The sequence below is a fragment of the Pagrus pagrus genome, assembly GCF_965226575.1.
Source record: "Pagrus pagrus genome assembly, chromosome: 4".
In the NCBI taxonomy this organism is placed as follows: domain Eukaryota; kingdom Metazoa; phylum Chordata; class Actinopteri; order Spariformes; family Sparidae; genus Pagrus; species Pagrus pagrus.
This window is the reverse complement of record NC_140188.1, coordinates 13,350,939-13,365,570: the sequence shown is the minus strand read 5'-3', so window position 1 is coordinate 13,365,570 and position 14,632 is coordinate 13,350,939. Positions and strand designations below refer to the sequence as shown.

The 14,632-nt window shown below is 38.6% G+C and overlaps 2 protein-coding genes across 7 annotated transcripts in view; both read right to left on the bottom strand.

The window, feature by feature from the left end:
• Window positions 1-974: 974 nt before the first annotated feature.
• il12a (interleukin 12a) lies at window positions 975-8,869 on the bottom strand (the record flags this gene model as incomplete). Its single annotated transcript, XM_084350510.1, has 7 exons — window positions 975-1,325; window positions 1,495-1,536; window positions 1,678-1,821; window positions 2,255-2,377; window positions 3,659-3,742; window positions 3,834-3,982; window positions 8,770-8,869. The coding sequence occupies 7 exons, from the start codon at window positions 8,867-8,869 to the stop codon at window positions 1,185-1,187; spliced, it is 783 nt and encodes a 260-aa protein (XP_084206636.1). The 3' UTR covers window positions 975-1,184.
• Window positions 8,870-10,181: 1,312 nt separating this feature from the next.
• Window positions 10,182-14,632, bottom strand: part of schip1 (schwannomin interacting protein 1) — a 226,305-nt gene continuing 221,854 nt past the window's right edge. For all 6 annotated transcript variants that reach the window (XM_084352167.1, XM_084352168.1, XM_084352170.1 and 3 more), the window contains 3 exons: window positions 14,354-14,477; window positions 13,677-13,770; window positions 10,182-11,143 (listed from right to left, as the gene is read on the bottom strand). In XM_084352167.1, coding sequence (XP_084208293.1) covers window positions 11,092-11,143; window positions 13,677-13,770; window positions 14,354-14,477 — 270 coding nt within the window. In that variant the 3' untranslated portion in view covers window positions 10,182-11,091. The remainder of the gene's footprint in view (window positions 11,144-13,676; window positions 13,771-14,353; window positions 14,478-14,632) is intronic.

Genomic DNA, 14,632 nt, shown 5'->3' with positions numbered 1-14,632 from the left:
AGAAAGTGTAATGGGTCCTCAGAAAAAAGGTGTCGGCACCCCAAAAAAATAGATTGTGCTTTTTAATAATGCACAGCAGCAGTAAGAAACAGATTTGTTTCAAACTGAAGCCTTCTTCAGCGTTACTTGATAAACAGAAGCCAAGGAACTTAAAAAAGAAGTTAAGGTCATTACGTCACTTCATCTCGCTTTGGTGCCAGACTGCGGTGTCAGCTGTATTGAAGTCTATGGGAGATGCATGGAGAAACTCACTGAAACCCAACATATCTACAGCGTATGACTTCTGATGAAGAAATCCCTCCAGAAAATTAAAGACCAGACTTAAGAGAGTATGTTAACCACTGATTTTTTTTTTTGTTTTTTTGTCAACATGTTTGTCCCTTGAGTACGTTTGGGAAAGACTCCTGTTTGCAGTCTAAGCCACAGATATGTTGGGTTTTTAGTGTGTTTTTCTATGCATCTCCAATAGACTTCCACCACAATCTGGCACCAGAGCGAGATTTGTGACGTAATGACCCTTTCTTCTTTTTTGGGTCCCCTGACAGAAGCCAGGAACTTGGCAGTGATTGACCACCAGCTGGTCCAAATCATCTTAACAATATCGTAAACAAACGACAAATAGTCTTGTGAAAGTTTAAGAAAAGAGAAGAGATATCTACACCTTTCTGTCTGTGACCAGATACAAACACTTATAATACAGGAAGCATGTGTCAACTCATCTGTAATTCACTGACATCAGCTCCAGTTTCAATCATAAAACCACTTCCACTCCAGCTTTTGATACCACAAATATACTTTATTATAAATAACAATATAAATTACATCACAGGCCATCAAATAAATAAATAAATAGTTATAATAAATAGATCTAAAAATAAATAGATACATTCCCCCAAATATTGGAATACATTCATAGATTAAAAATGGGCCATCATAGCCTCCACTGCTAACAACAGTTCGCTGTGAAGCTCTAACTAAGTGAAGAGGCCAGATAGCTTATGCCTGAGCAGCAATCATGCAGACAGTAGTGCAGCATGTGCAGTGTAAAGATCGACTTGGTTAGTAGTTGTAGACGATGGTAGTGAATGATCAGGAAGGGCCTGTTCAGTTGTGATAAGTCAAAGGAGATGAGAGATTTTAGGACGAATTGGAATGATGGTGATGATGACGAGGCCGCGGGGCGTTTACTGCCTGTGGTCTCCCGAGGCGATGTAGCCCATAGCTCGGTTGATGGTGATGGCTCGGGCGTAGAAGCCTCTCATCATCTTACACATCTCCTGCCTGTTGTTGAAGGTGTTGTCTCCCCACATCTGGGCCACGTCACCCTAGAAGACAACACAGGAGGAAGACAGGATAATCACCTGCCAGTTTCACACAACAACAACAAAAAAAAACACCCCAGCTTCCCTCTGTGTCTGTTGTATCAGTTTTCCTCTTTAAGGCCGAGAGATGAGGAGTGAATAGGGAACAAAGAAGAAGAAACAGAAAAAATACCTCAGTGGAGTCGCTGTCTTCATCCGACATCAGGGAGCATTTCTGTATAAAACAAAGGAGGATTTTGTCAGTGTTATTTCCCAGGAGATTCTCACTCTTTCTGTCTTTAAATCACTGTTTCTCTCTGTCTGTTTTTTTTAATTATTTTTTTTAACCCCTCCCACACATGCATAATATACACACCGTCCTCAGGTTCTGGATAATCCCCAGAGTTGGATTCAGAAGTGCAACTTCTTCCTCAGGGCTTCTGAGAGGGGAACCGATGTAGGACTGGATCGCAGCATCGTAGTGGGCCAAGTCCTTCATGATGTTCCTCATACATTCGCTCTGCCGAGAGAAACACAAGGAAAAATTACCCGTCTGTCGTCTGCATGATGAAAACACGAGGAAGTGAGAAGAACAAGTGGTTGAAAGGGCGTTTAATGTAAAGTGTCCTCAACAACACGTTTAAAGCTCGATTTAAAGCTGCTACAAGGAACTTTCATTTTGCTGCTGATTCTGGCGGCCTCTGGGGACAAAAGTTTAACCAGCAGCCTGAAAAGCTCCGCCATGAAAAGTTTTTATTCTATGACATCCAATCCAAGCAGAAATAGCCGGTATTCTCACTGGTGGTCTTGTTTTCTTACGTAGGTCATATAGAGGCATCAGTATTACATTGAGACTGTCCCATAACCAGTTAGATGTTCCTTGTAGTAAATTTAAAGAAATCTGATAGTCTGAAGTCTGATAATCCTAAAAAGAGACAGTAACTGAAGCGTACCTCACTGAAGGATGAGTTTCTTTGCATCATGCAGCCTGAGCTCTGCGGGGAGAAAGACATTTTAAACATGAGCACATTTATTCTTCTGGACAAGTCAAGAGTTTTATTAGATGCTAGTGAAATCTGAGCTGAAGTTATGTAAATTGAGGCTGTTTTTTCCATAAATATGTTAAACAATAAACATATCCTCTACTCTGTCTTCTGCTCAATAAGCAAACAGAATTGAAAGTTGAGCTTGTCGTCACTTATCATAATAATTCAATAATTAATTTATAGTCAGTGTTGAAAAAAAGTACCCAAAAGTCATACTTGAGTAAAAGTGAAGATATAAAGTGAAAATATTACTTTGGTAGAAGTGAAAGTCACCCTTATAAATAGTACTACTCTTAAAGTACTACATTAAATGCACTAGTGAAGTAAAAGTATTAAAGTAATTTTTTTATGTTATTTAGTAAGTAGAAGTACAAGTATCAAAAGTAGAAGTGAAAGTAAATTATACACATATTACATGTATGTAAAAGTCTACTATACAATGTTTTTTAATGATCAGATTGCAGATAAAATCAATTAATTTAAATTGTGCTACCACTTTTGCTCTGATGCAGCATGTAATCTGAAAAGTAACTAATGTTATGAAATAAATGTACTAGTAGAAGGAGTTAAAAGTACAATATTGTGGAAGTAGAAAGTAGCACAAAGTACAAACACCTCAAATACATGCATGTTATACTATATAGTATGAGTTAACTGATTATTGGCCTGGTCGATTATTTTAATCAGTCTTGTTTTAATCTGATTACAGATCAATTAAATCAATTTACAAATGCACTACTTTGGCTCTAATGCGGCATGTAATCTGCAAAGTAACTAGTAACTAAAGTTATCAAACAAATGTAGTGGAGTGGAAGGAGAAGTAGCAGAAAATAAAAATAATCAAAAAGGTACAAGTACTTTGAAATTGTCTTTAAAAAAACTAAGTATCATAAGTAACTTTTTGGCAATAAATGTGCTAAACTATCAAAAGTACAAGTAAAAGTAAGTCATACATATATTTACATGTATATTTATTTACTTAAAGTCTACTTAAAGTTTACTAAAGTATCTGAGATCGAATGTACTTAAGTATCAAAAGTAGAAGTAAAAGTAAATTACACATATACACATACACATATATACATATTGCCCATTAAATACATTAATTTAAAAAATGCACTACTTTGGCTTAGCATGTAATCTGCAAAGCAACTAGTAACTAAAGTTAAATAAACAAATGTAGTGGAGTAAAAAGTACAACGTTTGCCTCCAAAATGTAGCGGAGTGGAAGGTACTAAAAGGAACATAAAATAAGTACTTTAAAATTGTACCAAAGTTGAGTAAATATACTTCGTTACTGTTTATAATCACCTGAGTGGGTGCGCAGGCCAGCACAGTCTCAGCTTTACTCTTCACCACCGCTTTACTAGAGGAGATGCTATAACACAGAACATCCTGCAACACCAAACACAGGTAATAATCAGAGAAGAGTAATCGAGTACAAGTGTAATCCAACATAAACATTTAACAGAGAAACTGTACTCACGTTGTTGAGCAGCCCTGAGATGTTGAGCAGGAGGCTCCTGAACAGGGACGAGCACTCTTCGCAGCTCTCCGAGCCCGGAGCGCGCACCGGGAGTCCCGAGGAGGTGCGCCAGCTCGAGGTCAGCAGCAGCAGCACGCAGCTGGCGAAGTCTGCACGGCAGCACAACAACAAGCATCAACACATGCGCCTCGTGGTTCGTCTACACAACCCCACAGGTGCTCAACACAACAATGAAAAACAGCTTCAATCCCAGTCTGCGTCTGAGGCTCGCTGACTTACACAGATTACACATTGTCATCTCTCTGATCAGATGGATATCTCTGCTGGACGTGTCTGTTGAATCAGTAGCACTGTGTGTGTCTGCCGTCTTATCTGATGGAGACTTTATATCTGCTGCCGGGGGATTCCCTCCCCGGCCTGCAGGAGCGCGAGCAAAAAGAAAACTGAAACGTCATCTGAAATTTCCTCGCTGCTCGAGCGAAAAACGGGAAGTGCAATTGTTTGCTTCATATTTTGAGTGAAAACAACTACGGGAAAAAAAAGTAAACCCAGAGTGTGACTGATGTCACTGATTTAAATTTAGAAACAATGAGCTTTTCTTGTGCAAACATTCAACCTGTTGAGGTCATCTTCTGTTGTATTAAACACAAAGTTTCTACTGACTGAGAGCAGATTTGCAGGAGGCAGCAGTGAGATGTGATTTATGGAGGACTGAAAATGCCCAAATCAAAAGTTAAAAGTGGCTCAATAAATAAATAAATGCTTGATTAAATGCATTCATTCATAAATTGTGACATTTTCCCCTCTGGATTTATTTACATTTGTTCTAATCCCCTGTTTATTTACTTTCCCATCTAAGCTTCCACTTTATCAATTTTTAGGTTTATTTATTTACATAATATTCATTTCTGTATCCCTTTTCCTTTGCATGTTTGCAAAATGACATGTACTAAAAATACATGTAAATAAATAAACACATTAAATGGTAAAACAAATGAAAACATGAGGAAATGAACACAAAGAATAAATAAAGAATAAATAAAAAATAGATATAATAATGAATTAATTTAAAAAATGTGACATAAACTGATATATATATATATATATTTTAAATGTACTTCTGGATTTATTCACCTTTGTTCTAACCCCCCATTTTATTTATTCATGAATTTTTAAGTTTATTTAATTACATATTAGTTTCTGTATTTATTCCTATATTCTTCTCCCTTTGCATTTTGTGAGATAAGATAATACATAAATACTAAATACAAGGAATGCACAATATATATTGGACCAATAAATGATAAATTTACATGATTGGTTATTGGCAGATAATGACATTATAGCCGATAAACACACACACAGCATGTGGCGGTATGCACCTTTAAAGTTGGTTTGTCAGCGGCCAATAAACACAGAAGAAGAAGAAGAAATAGAATCTGTTTTCGCTTTCGTGACGTAGAGCTGCTGCACCTGTGTAGAGCCACGCAGCGTAGACAAGAGCCACACATGTCGTCACTGCAGTGGGCGTTTGTTTTTCAAGTTCAGCAGAAGACAACACAATTGTAACTTGCAATACGTGTTCTGCAAGTGTCCGGAGAGGAGGGAAGCAGTCTGAGTTCAACACTATAATCTTATCATAGCTATGGATAATTAATCATCCATCTCAGCCTTTTTACCCTCGGGGGTGCATAAACTACAGGTTCTGAACTTATTTTCAAAATACAAAAATGTGAGATTATTATCGGTAACTACAGAAGCCTTAAAGAGCCATGCATTCATACATTTTATTTCCTCCGTTTTCCCGCGATAACGAGTTAATTTCATTTGTTTTCTCGAGATCTCGAGTTATTATCGCGAAATAACAACTGCTGTTTTCCCGAGATAACGGGATAATTTTCTGGAGATCTTGAGATAACGAAACTTTGTTTTCCCGAGATAACGATATAATTAATTCGAGATCTCGAGATAATGATTATGGAGACGCCGGGGACCTCGTAGCTGGTCAGCTATGTAGTTAACAACAACATCAGGCTCACTTAGATTGCGCCGCCGATATAGCTGAGGCCTTGCTAACCGTCTTTTTAGATTACGCACAATAATGTGTATATTATCTGTAATAGCAAGGCATAATGCTATTTCAGCTTGTGTCAGGCCTTGATTGAAAAGATATGTGACGCGGTGATCGATATGCTCCTGCTCCTCTGACATTGCTACACTGAATGATGTTTCCTGCAATGATTTAATATACTACACTATTGTTTTGTCTTCTCAAGATCTCAAATTAATCATCCCGTTATCTCGGGAAAACGGCAGTTGTTATTTCGAGATAATAATTCGAGATCTCGAGAAAAAAAATGAAATTAACTCGTTATAAAATGTATGAATGCATGGCCCTTTAGGGCTTCCGTAGTATCAGCCATGAAAAGCAGGTAATTATATGTTGAACATATGAACATCCATATCATGCATCCCTAATAAATACAATGGTAAAACAAAGCACATAAATTAAGTATAAAAAGGTAAATAAATGAAATATCAAAATCATGTCCCAATTTATTGATTACAAAAATAAATTAATGCATACATTTATTTTTTAAGTGTTAAGTTTGGTGCATTTAATGACACATTTCCTGATTTATTGAGCAACATGCTGGATCTTTTGGCAGTTTCAGTCACCAACACCAACATGAGTAATAAGTATATGATGAGAAGCGTCACATGGAGACTGGCAGCCTTTTAGGACCTCTAACCTTCAGATAGTCACCAGAGAGAGAGAGAGAGCTGCAAACTGCAAAACACACCGACAAAAAAACACTAAAACCACAAAAATCTCAATGAAACAGTTGTGAGATTCTTGGCACGAACACACTTAATGTAGTGTTTCTTTCCACGGTATTCTCAGGATTACATCAACACCACGCTGCTACAGTGGAAACTTTGCTGTTTTAGTCATGTGAATCAATCCGTGATTCGTGACGATAAATGTGGTGAGAGCAGTCACTCCTGCTTTAACTAATTGGGCCACTTGAGGTTAAATTAATGAGAATGAACTGAAGAGGCGCTCGGAGCTGTAGAGGTAAACGAAAGGTCGGGTAAACCGCCGGCGTCCACCTTGTGTGACCCGCAGACTCGGGCCAGCTCCAGCCAGCGCTGCTGTTCACGTCAGTGCAGAGGAGGGTCTGTTTGGTTTTTCCATCTGCCCCGCACGGGTGGGCGGCGTGTTTATGACTGGTAGCCCGTCCTCTGACGCAGAGATGCATGAAGATAACCAGCGATATTAAAGCAGCTCGAGTGCAGCCAGTACATTTCCATTTTACACTGGAGGACACTGTTGTACTTTCACTTTCATTTGCTGATTTGATAAATGAGTGATAGAAATGCTTGTGAAATATGATGCAGTATTATAGATTACACCTCTTAATAGTGTATAATGTATCAGTTATGGAATGTAACTAAGTACATTTACTCAAATACAAATCTGAGGTTCTTATACTTAAGTATCTCCATTTTCTGCTACTTTATACTTCCACTCCACTACATTTTGGAGGAAAATCGTGTACTTTTTGCAATATTGCACTTTTATTGTATCACATTGATCTTACATGATAACTAAAGTTACTAGTTTCTTTGCAGATTACATGCTGCATCAGAGCCAAAGCAGTGCATGTTAAATTCATTTATTTTATAAGAAATCTGTTTAAAATGTAAATGTAACTGCATGTATAATTAACTTTAAGTTTAAGTACATTTAATATCATATATTTGAAGACTTTTACTCAAGTACTATTTGTATGCAGGGATGCAATGAAACTCAGGAACTGTACTTACGTACAATTTTGTCGTACCTGTACTTATGTACGTATTTTCTGCTACTTTGTACTTAAAATATCGGCAAATATTGTAATTTTTACCCCACTGTAGTTATTTGGTAACCTTAGTTACTAGTTACTTTGCAGATTACATGCTGCATCAGTTCCAAAGTAATGCATTTTTAATAAACTAAGGTTAAGGTTACTTTATTGGTCTCCACCAGGGAGAAATCTGTCTTGGAGATGGGGAGAAGTTGCAGCACAAAACGGACATAAAATACATAAAATACATAAAAAACAACATGCAGTACAACTTACATCAGGTCAGGACAGTGGTGGAATAGACACGGACAAACACTGGATGAACCTACACATATACTGCCATAAATATACATCCACACAAGCATTCACATAAGCATTGGCATCACATCACATCACCATAACACCATGTCAACCTACCAAAACAATCATTCTGTCATAAATATAGGTTCAGTCACACATCCCAGCGCTCTATCACAGCCTTCATTCATCAAACCATTCACTCGCATACATCCATACACTAGCTGGCGTCATGAATGTACATTCATATCCATATGCAGAACCATCGCATTCATTTCAGGCTGTTAGGAAGCTTAGTTGATACAGGAACAAAATAATGTTTGTATCGATTGTGCCTGCACAACGGGAGCCTTTATCTCCTCCAGAATTCAGGAGAGCATATTCACAATTCAATACATGAGCACTGTCTGATAAAATGGCATTTGTAATTCTGATTTAATAATCAGACAGGCTGATAATTGGTCCAAGTAAAGTAAAGTAAAGTAAAGTAAAGTAAGTGATGATAATTTAATAATGCAGAGGCTTTTTATATCTATCTGCTTAAAAACAACTTTTTACTTTGTTATTATTAAAATGAAGGCTCTAAATCCTTTCACCGGTGGAACATATCAATGTAAATGCTGCATAAGTGCTATTTTAAACTGATTTTAAGCTAATAATTAACTAGTCTTTGCATTCATTGTGTTGTGACGACTCCTCCCACTCTGCCTACCCGTTTACCTCTACTTGTTGTTTCAGGTACGGGGAGTGGTTAAGGGGGTAGAGTGGGAGGGTCGTACTGATACCTGCCCCTGTGGGCTGGGCTCTCCAGAGGGCATAAAGGACGGCCTTCTGATTAGCTTCACGCTCTCTCAGCAGGCTCCCAGCAGGCTCCAGACCCACCATTGTTGCTTCTTTGTTTGGTTTGTCACACCATACAACACACACCTCACCATATTTTCCATGCATCCACACACTGCTGACATGACTGACTCCTCTCTTACCTACACACTACATTCATTCGTAAATAAGTTAATTTAGTTATGTTAAAATAAAACTATTTTTCATGATCTATCTGTGTGTGTCCTCCCTCCTTGTTGCCACCTTAGAGCCAGGTGGTAACAGTGTGTATATTTTATAAGCTAAAATGATACATTTGTACATCTTTAACTAATCTACCTTATTGTTGTTGTTTCTTGTGTTCTTGTTTTTTTTATAAATAAACTTTGCACCTCGTGTTTCATCGTGAAATGGCATGACAAACAATCATGCTATTTTATGCTTTTTTTGGGGTTATATTTGGGGTCAAACCCATGAAAAGGAGTATATAATAAGGTCTAGAATAACATTTATGTATTCATTTCTAAGCCTACGTAGACAAAAAGTCCTTAAAATGTTCATACAAATGTGAATTTAACCAACTTCTGTTTCTACGTTCAACATGTAACTTTCAATCTCGAGCACAGTTTTTTCCCAGATGCTCCAGAATGTCAACGGTTTGTTAATCAGTGCACAAGACTCAGAGTGAGATTAATGTGAAATTCTCATGACTTCATCCTCTCTTGAAATCCTCTTCAGGACCTGCATTTGTTGTGTTTTGCAAGACGCCATGTGAAACTGCTTTGGTCAGTAAGCGGCTAGCAGGAGTTTCCTGGCCTTTGTCTTGCTTCACTGCCACTAAAACCATCGTCAACGAGTGAAACTCACCATCACTATTTAAACACAGGCACCTATATGATCATAGAGATGACCCATGAGTGTGAAGGAGGGGCGGGGGGACTTCTTCAGAGAAACATTGATCATATCTCACATGAAAAATAACATCACATTCATCACCAAACCTTCCTGTCAGAGAGAATCATTCCTGTACACTTACCTTGAACCACTGATGCACAATTGTCATTTTGTCAATTGTCAATTTTCATGAGAAATACCAATTCCTAATTGTGACTTCAAAGGGGGCTGTCCACCTTAATATCGAGTCCCTTAAGTAGCAACAAACCAACCACTGATGACCGAGTGAGAGACAGTTGCACGGTGAGGCAAGACCGAAACAGAGCCAGTTGAGTCATACTACGTGTAATGTGGTCATATATTCTCACTGCAGTTGCGACCAGTGATCACACTTCCCATGTTCATGAGAAAGAGGAAGCTCTTGCTGAAAGAGCAAATTCCTGCAGGCGACCTGCAAGCGACACACTTGCACAGCACACCGGCATATATGAAACAAAGTTTATTCTTTATTTTACATTATCTGTACATAAACATTTCTTCCCTCAAATAAAGTTTCTGATTACAATAGGATGAAAACGATATTAACACACTTATTCATTTAAAATGACTCGTGTCAGAAAATCAACATTCACAAAATGTTGAAGAGCAATTAGAGTGAACGTATTACCAAAAGCTACGACTCCACTACAAGGCAGGCATGTTTCCTTTACACTCTTTTAGCACCTTCAAATAAACATTTCTCAGTTGAAAACTACCATTTGTGCAGAATAAAAACAGGTCGACTTTGAAATACTTTAAAATTACTGTCCAACTTAAAATGGTCTGAAGAAGTTAGTTTCCATCTGTTTTTTCTTTTTTTTATACAATGTTGTTTCTTTTTTTTCTCATGACTGACTTTCTACTAAATTTTTCACTATTATTTTATTTTTTTTCCCACAATTTTTGCATTTGACAGTTATAATTTAGTGGCGAATGTAGAAAGTTAAAAAGAAACAATCGCAAAGCAAGGCCGATCACTGCACAGGAAGCTGGGGACAGAATCCATGACAACACACAATCAGTTTCCTCTTCTCCCAGGAAGCAGGAAGTGCTCCTCCTCCGTCCTTTGGCGACGGGAGGAAAACCACAGAAGCAAATGAAAGAAGGTGGCCGTCTTCTGTGCTGCTGCTGCTGCTGCTACCACTGGAGCCAGTGGGTGGGACAGGGAGGTGGACATGGGGGAGACGGGGTCGGGGGTGGGGGGAGCAGCGAGGAGCAAAATACTTGGGACAAGCGGGCAAGGATTTTTGGATCGACACGGGGCAGAGGTGGAATGGCCATAGGGGAAAAGTCTGGTTTGGAGCGGGAGCTTAGCTTGGCAGAGGGGAGAGAAGGGTGGAGCGGGGACGGGTATCTTATTTGGATAGGGTCCTCTCAGCCAAATGTTTCTGCTGGCTCTCAGCATGCCTGGAAAAAAAAACAGGAAATGAACATATAGTTAATTAGAAGTCTGGTGATATTTGATATATATATATTTTTTTGTCAACAAATCCCAGTGAAAGACCAAACCCAACAATGAACTGGTCCTACCGACAAGTGTTGTGTGCTTAGCTAAAATTTAAACCTGGTATTAAAATGTAATGTGAAAAAAAATGTTAAAGGGAGGTGTAAGTGCTTCATGATCGGATGTGCCCGACCACAACTGAAGGTCATCTGACTCACACTGTGTTAGGATCGTAGGCAGGTGGTAAACACAATATGACACAGGTGCTGGCATACACACACTTTGTAACCCTCTTTAGAAAAGTGCTATATAAATAAAGTTTATTATTATTATTTTATTAAAAAATGAATGCAATACAGGTGTGAAGTGAATGATAAACAGTCGGGAATAACTGTGGGTGCGACAGTTTGTATTGCTGCTAATTTATCTAGTCATGGGGTAGCCTACATGCTGGTTAAACAACAAACTGGGACAAACTGACACAATATGTCTTATAAAAAGAAAGGAAAAAGTTGATGTATAACAATTGCCGAATTCACAAGAAGGGACAAACAATTAAGGATTTCTATAGAAAGTGTTTCACAAAGCTTTTAAAGTTTCCCCCTGACTCAAAACTCACAAAATTCTGTGACTTTTTAAGGGAATTTGGGACTGTTTTGCCAAGAGCAAAAATGAATGGGAAATTAATGACAAACAGTGAGAAATAACTGTGTATGTGACAGTTTGTGTTGCACTTATCTGTGCTGCTCATTTATCTAGCCACAGAGCAGCCTACACACTGGTAATACAACACAATGGGACAAACTGGCGCAATATTTTTTAAACAAAGAAAGGACTATGTTAATGTATTAAAATTGCCGAATACACGAGAGGGGACAAACAATTAAGAATTTTTATAGAAAGTGTTTCACAAAGTTTACAATGTTTCCCCTGACTCAAAGTCTCACAAAATTCAGTGATTTTTTAAGGGAGTCTGGAGCTGATTATCCGCCACTTCAAATTACTCACACGCAGGTTTTGCTCTGGAGGACAGAGATCCCACCTCAATGAGGATATCAAGTACGCAATAAAAAAAAACTGGGCTGAAGACTGAATCATTTATTATCCGGATAACGTACCCAGATACAGATCTGTGTTTATTATCAGGTGTAAATGTTGTGTTAGCGTGTAGCTTATCCCGTTGTGCCATAAAACTGTGAGTGAGACATACTGTTGTATTGCGTGACAATTTGCTTATATCACCATGAGTGTGGGCATACTTTCTTTTGAGTCAATCCCAAACACATCGCCCCGCTGCCTGAAAGCTCGCGTGCTAAATCTGCTGCTGAAAATAGTCCCTAACAAATTCACTCTTTACTTTGCTTTGAGTGATATCTGTTAAAGGGGAACTCCAGCGCTTTCACACATCAAAGTCTGTTTACAGATTTTGAGGAGTGCTGAAGAAGAAGTGAGCTTATCAGATCTCTTCAGCCTTCTCTGATTTATCTAAAACTGCTGTGTCCGTGTTGTCCGTGTCATTAATGTTGCTCCAAAAAGTCCCCATAGCGAGCAGGTCACACGACTATCACCCAGGAGAGTGGGGGTTTGTGTACTTATACTATTATTTTTAGACATAGATGACTTATTTTACTTATTTATTTATTTATTTATTTATTTATTCTTTCTTGGGTTTTCTCTTGCATGAGTCAGTTGCAATAATGCTGCTGCAGCTACATTAATTATGACGTTATAGGAACAACAGCGACATCAGACGGTGCAGCCCCCTCCTCATCTGTGCTTGGGGGTTAGCTGCTCGAGGCTACATTAGCCGCTACTAGCATAAGACCCCTCATGCTGCATTCATGTGCTCGTCGGATGGTCCCACTTTCACTCAGAATGTGGGAGCAGCATTTTATCGTTCAGAGCATTTAAACAACACATTACTTTTGTTCGCCATGTTTCAGTGTCATGTGATGTCAACTCTGCAACACGTTTACGGAAAGTTTTCTCCGACTTTCCAAGTTGTTGCTCCGACTTGACGGCGTTCACGTGAATTTTCACAGTTGGAAATACGTTTTTCCGATTATTCCAACACCACATGAACACACTATAACACACCCAAATCTCTGTAGACTGTAGATGGTTTAGTTACATTTAGGTGATGTAGGCGTTAGGTTGAAAAAAGTCTACCTCTGTTTGAGCTGCATCGATTTGTCCTACTTTACTTTTTTTTTTAAAACTGCACATCATGAGTGCAACGCTGAATCGGTGGAGCACTCTTGAAAATCTATATATTTGGGCACTTATTTCTAAATATTTACACCTTCAGCTGGAACAAATGTGCTTGAAGCTGAGAGCCAGGCACGTTAGGAAAATCTGAAAGTACTGACGGATGGAGATGCTGCTGGTTTTGATCTTTTTTCATGAGATTTCTTGACAAAAACAGAACTCTTTCATAACTTCTTTAAAATAATGTTAATTGCAGTGAATAAAGCTCCTCATTCAGTGCTTCATCACCTGGTGAGGTCCTCTATGTCGACCAGCATGGCATCTTGCTCCATGTGTAGTTCATCCCGAATCAGCAGCAACTGTACAAGCTCCTCATTCAGACCTGGAGAGGAATAATACAAAAACACACGTCTCACTATGACAAAGCAGGAAACTGTCCACATATGACCAAAAAAATAAATATAAATACATGTTCAGTAAATGACCGCCTAAAATGTCCCACTAATGACCTCACAAAGCAATTGAAAACACAATGAGCATGAACAGTCAGACCACACATCAGTGGTTGTGGTTGTTCTCACATCACATGTTTCGGCTATTGTTCCTTCAGCTTTGCCAGACAGTGTGAAGCACTGACTAAAGAGATTTTGAGGGGAAAGTCTGTGTTGTAAGTAAAAACTGGCTCCTGATTAAGGACTCATGGGGATTTTTTTATGTAAGATGAGAGATTATTCATCCCTGAGTACCAGGATCAATGAAGCGCACAGTGTGGTAACAGTAAATGCTCAGGGGAAGCCGTTGACTGGTACAGTTCTTTGAACTGACTAACATATATAAAAGTACTTTCACATCCACTGTGAAGGGTTGGGGGTCGGTATGCATGTGAATGTTTTTTCCCCATTTTCTGTCTTGCTCATTTCTGCCAATGAAAGCAGAGGCCAGTAATGTTTTTGTGGTCAACTCACTTTCAATCTGGGAGTGCAAGTCATTGACTATAACCTGGAGCTGTCCCAGAGTCATATCTCTCAAGTCGGTGGGCTTCAGGCTTCTTTTCATTAGACACTCGCTGATGTGAGGCATGTGTGGCAGCTGAAAGAGACACACAGGTACATGGACACATGTTAAATATTGTGTTTTCTACATCAGTTCATAGGATTAGTTTATGCAATTCACTTAAAGGAGCACGATGTAGTTTTGACTACTCAGAATCTTAATATTTACAATATTAATGAGATAATAATATA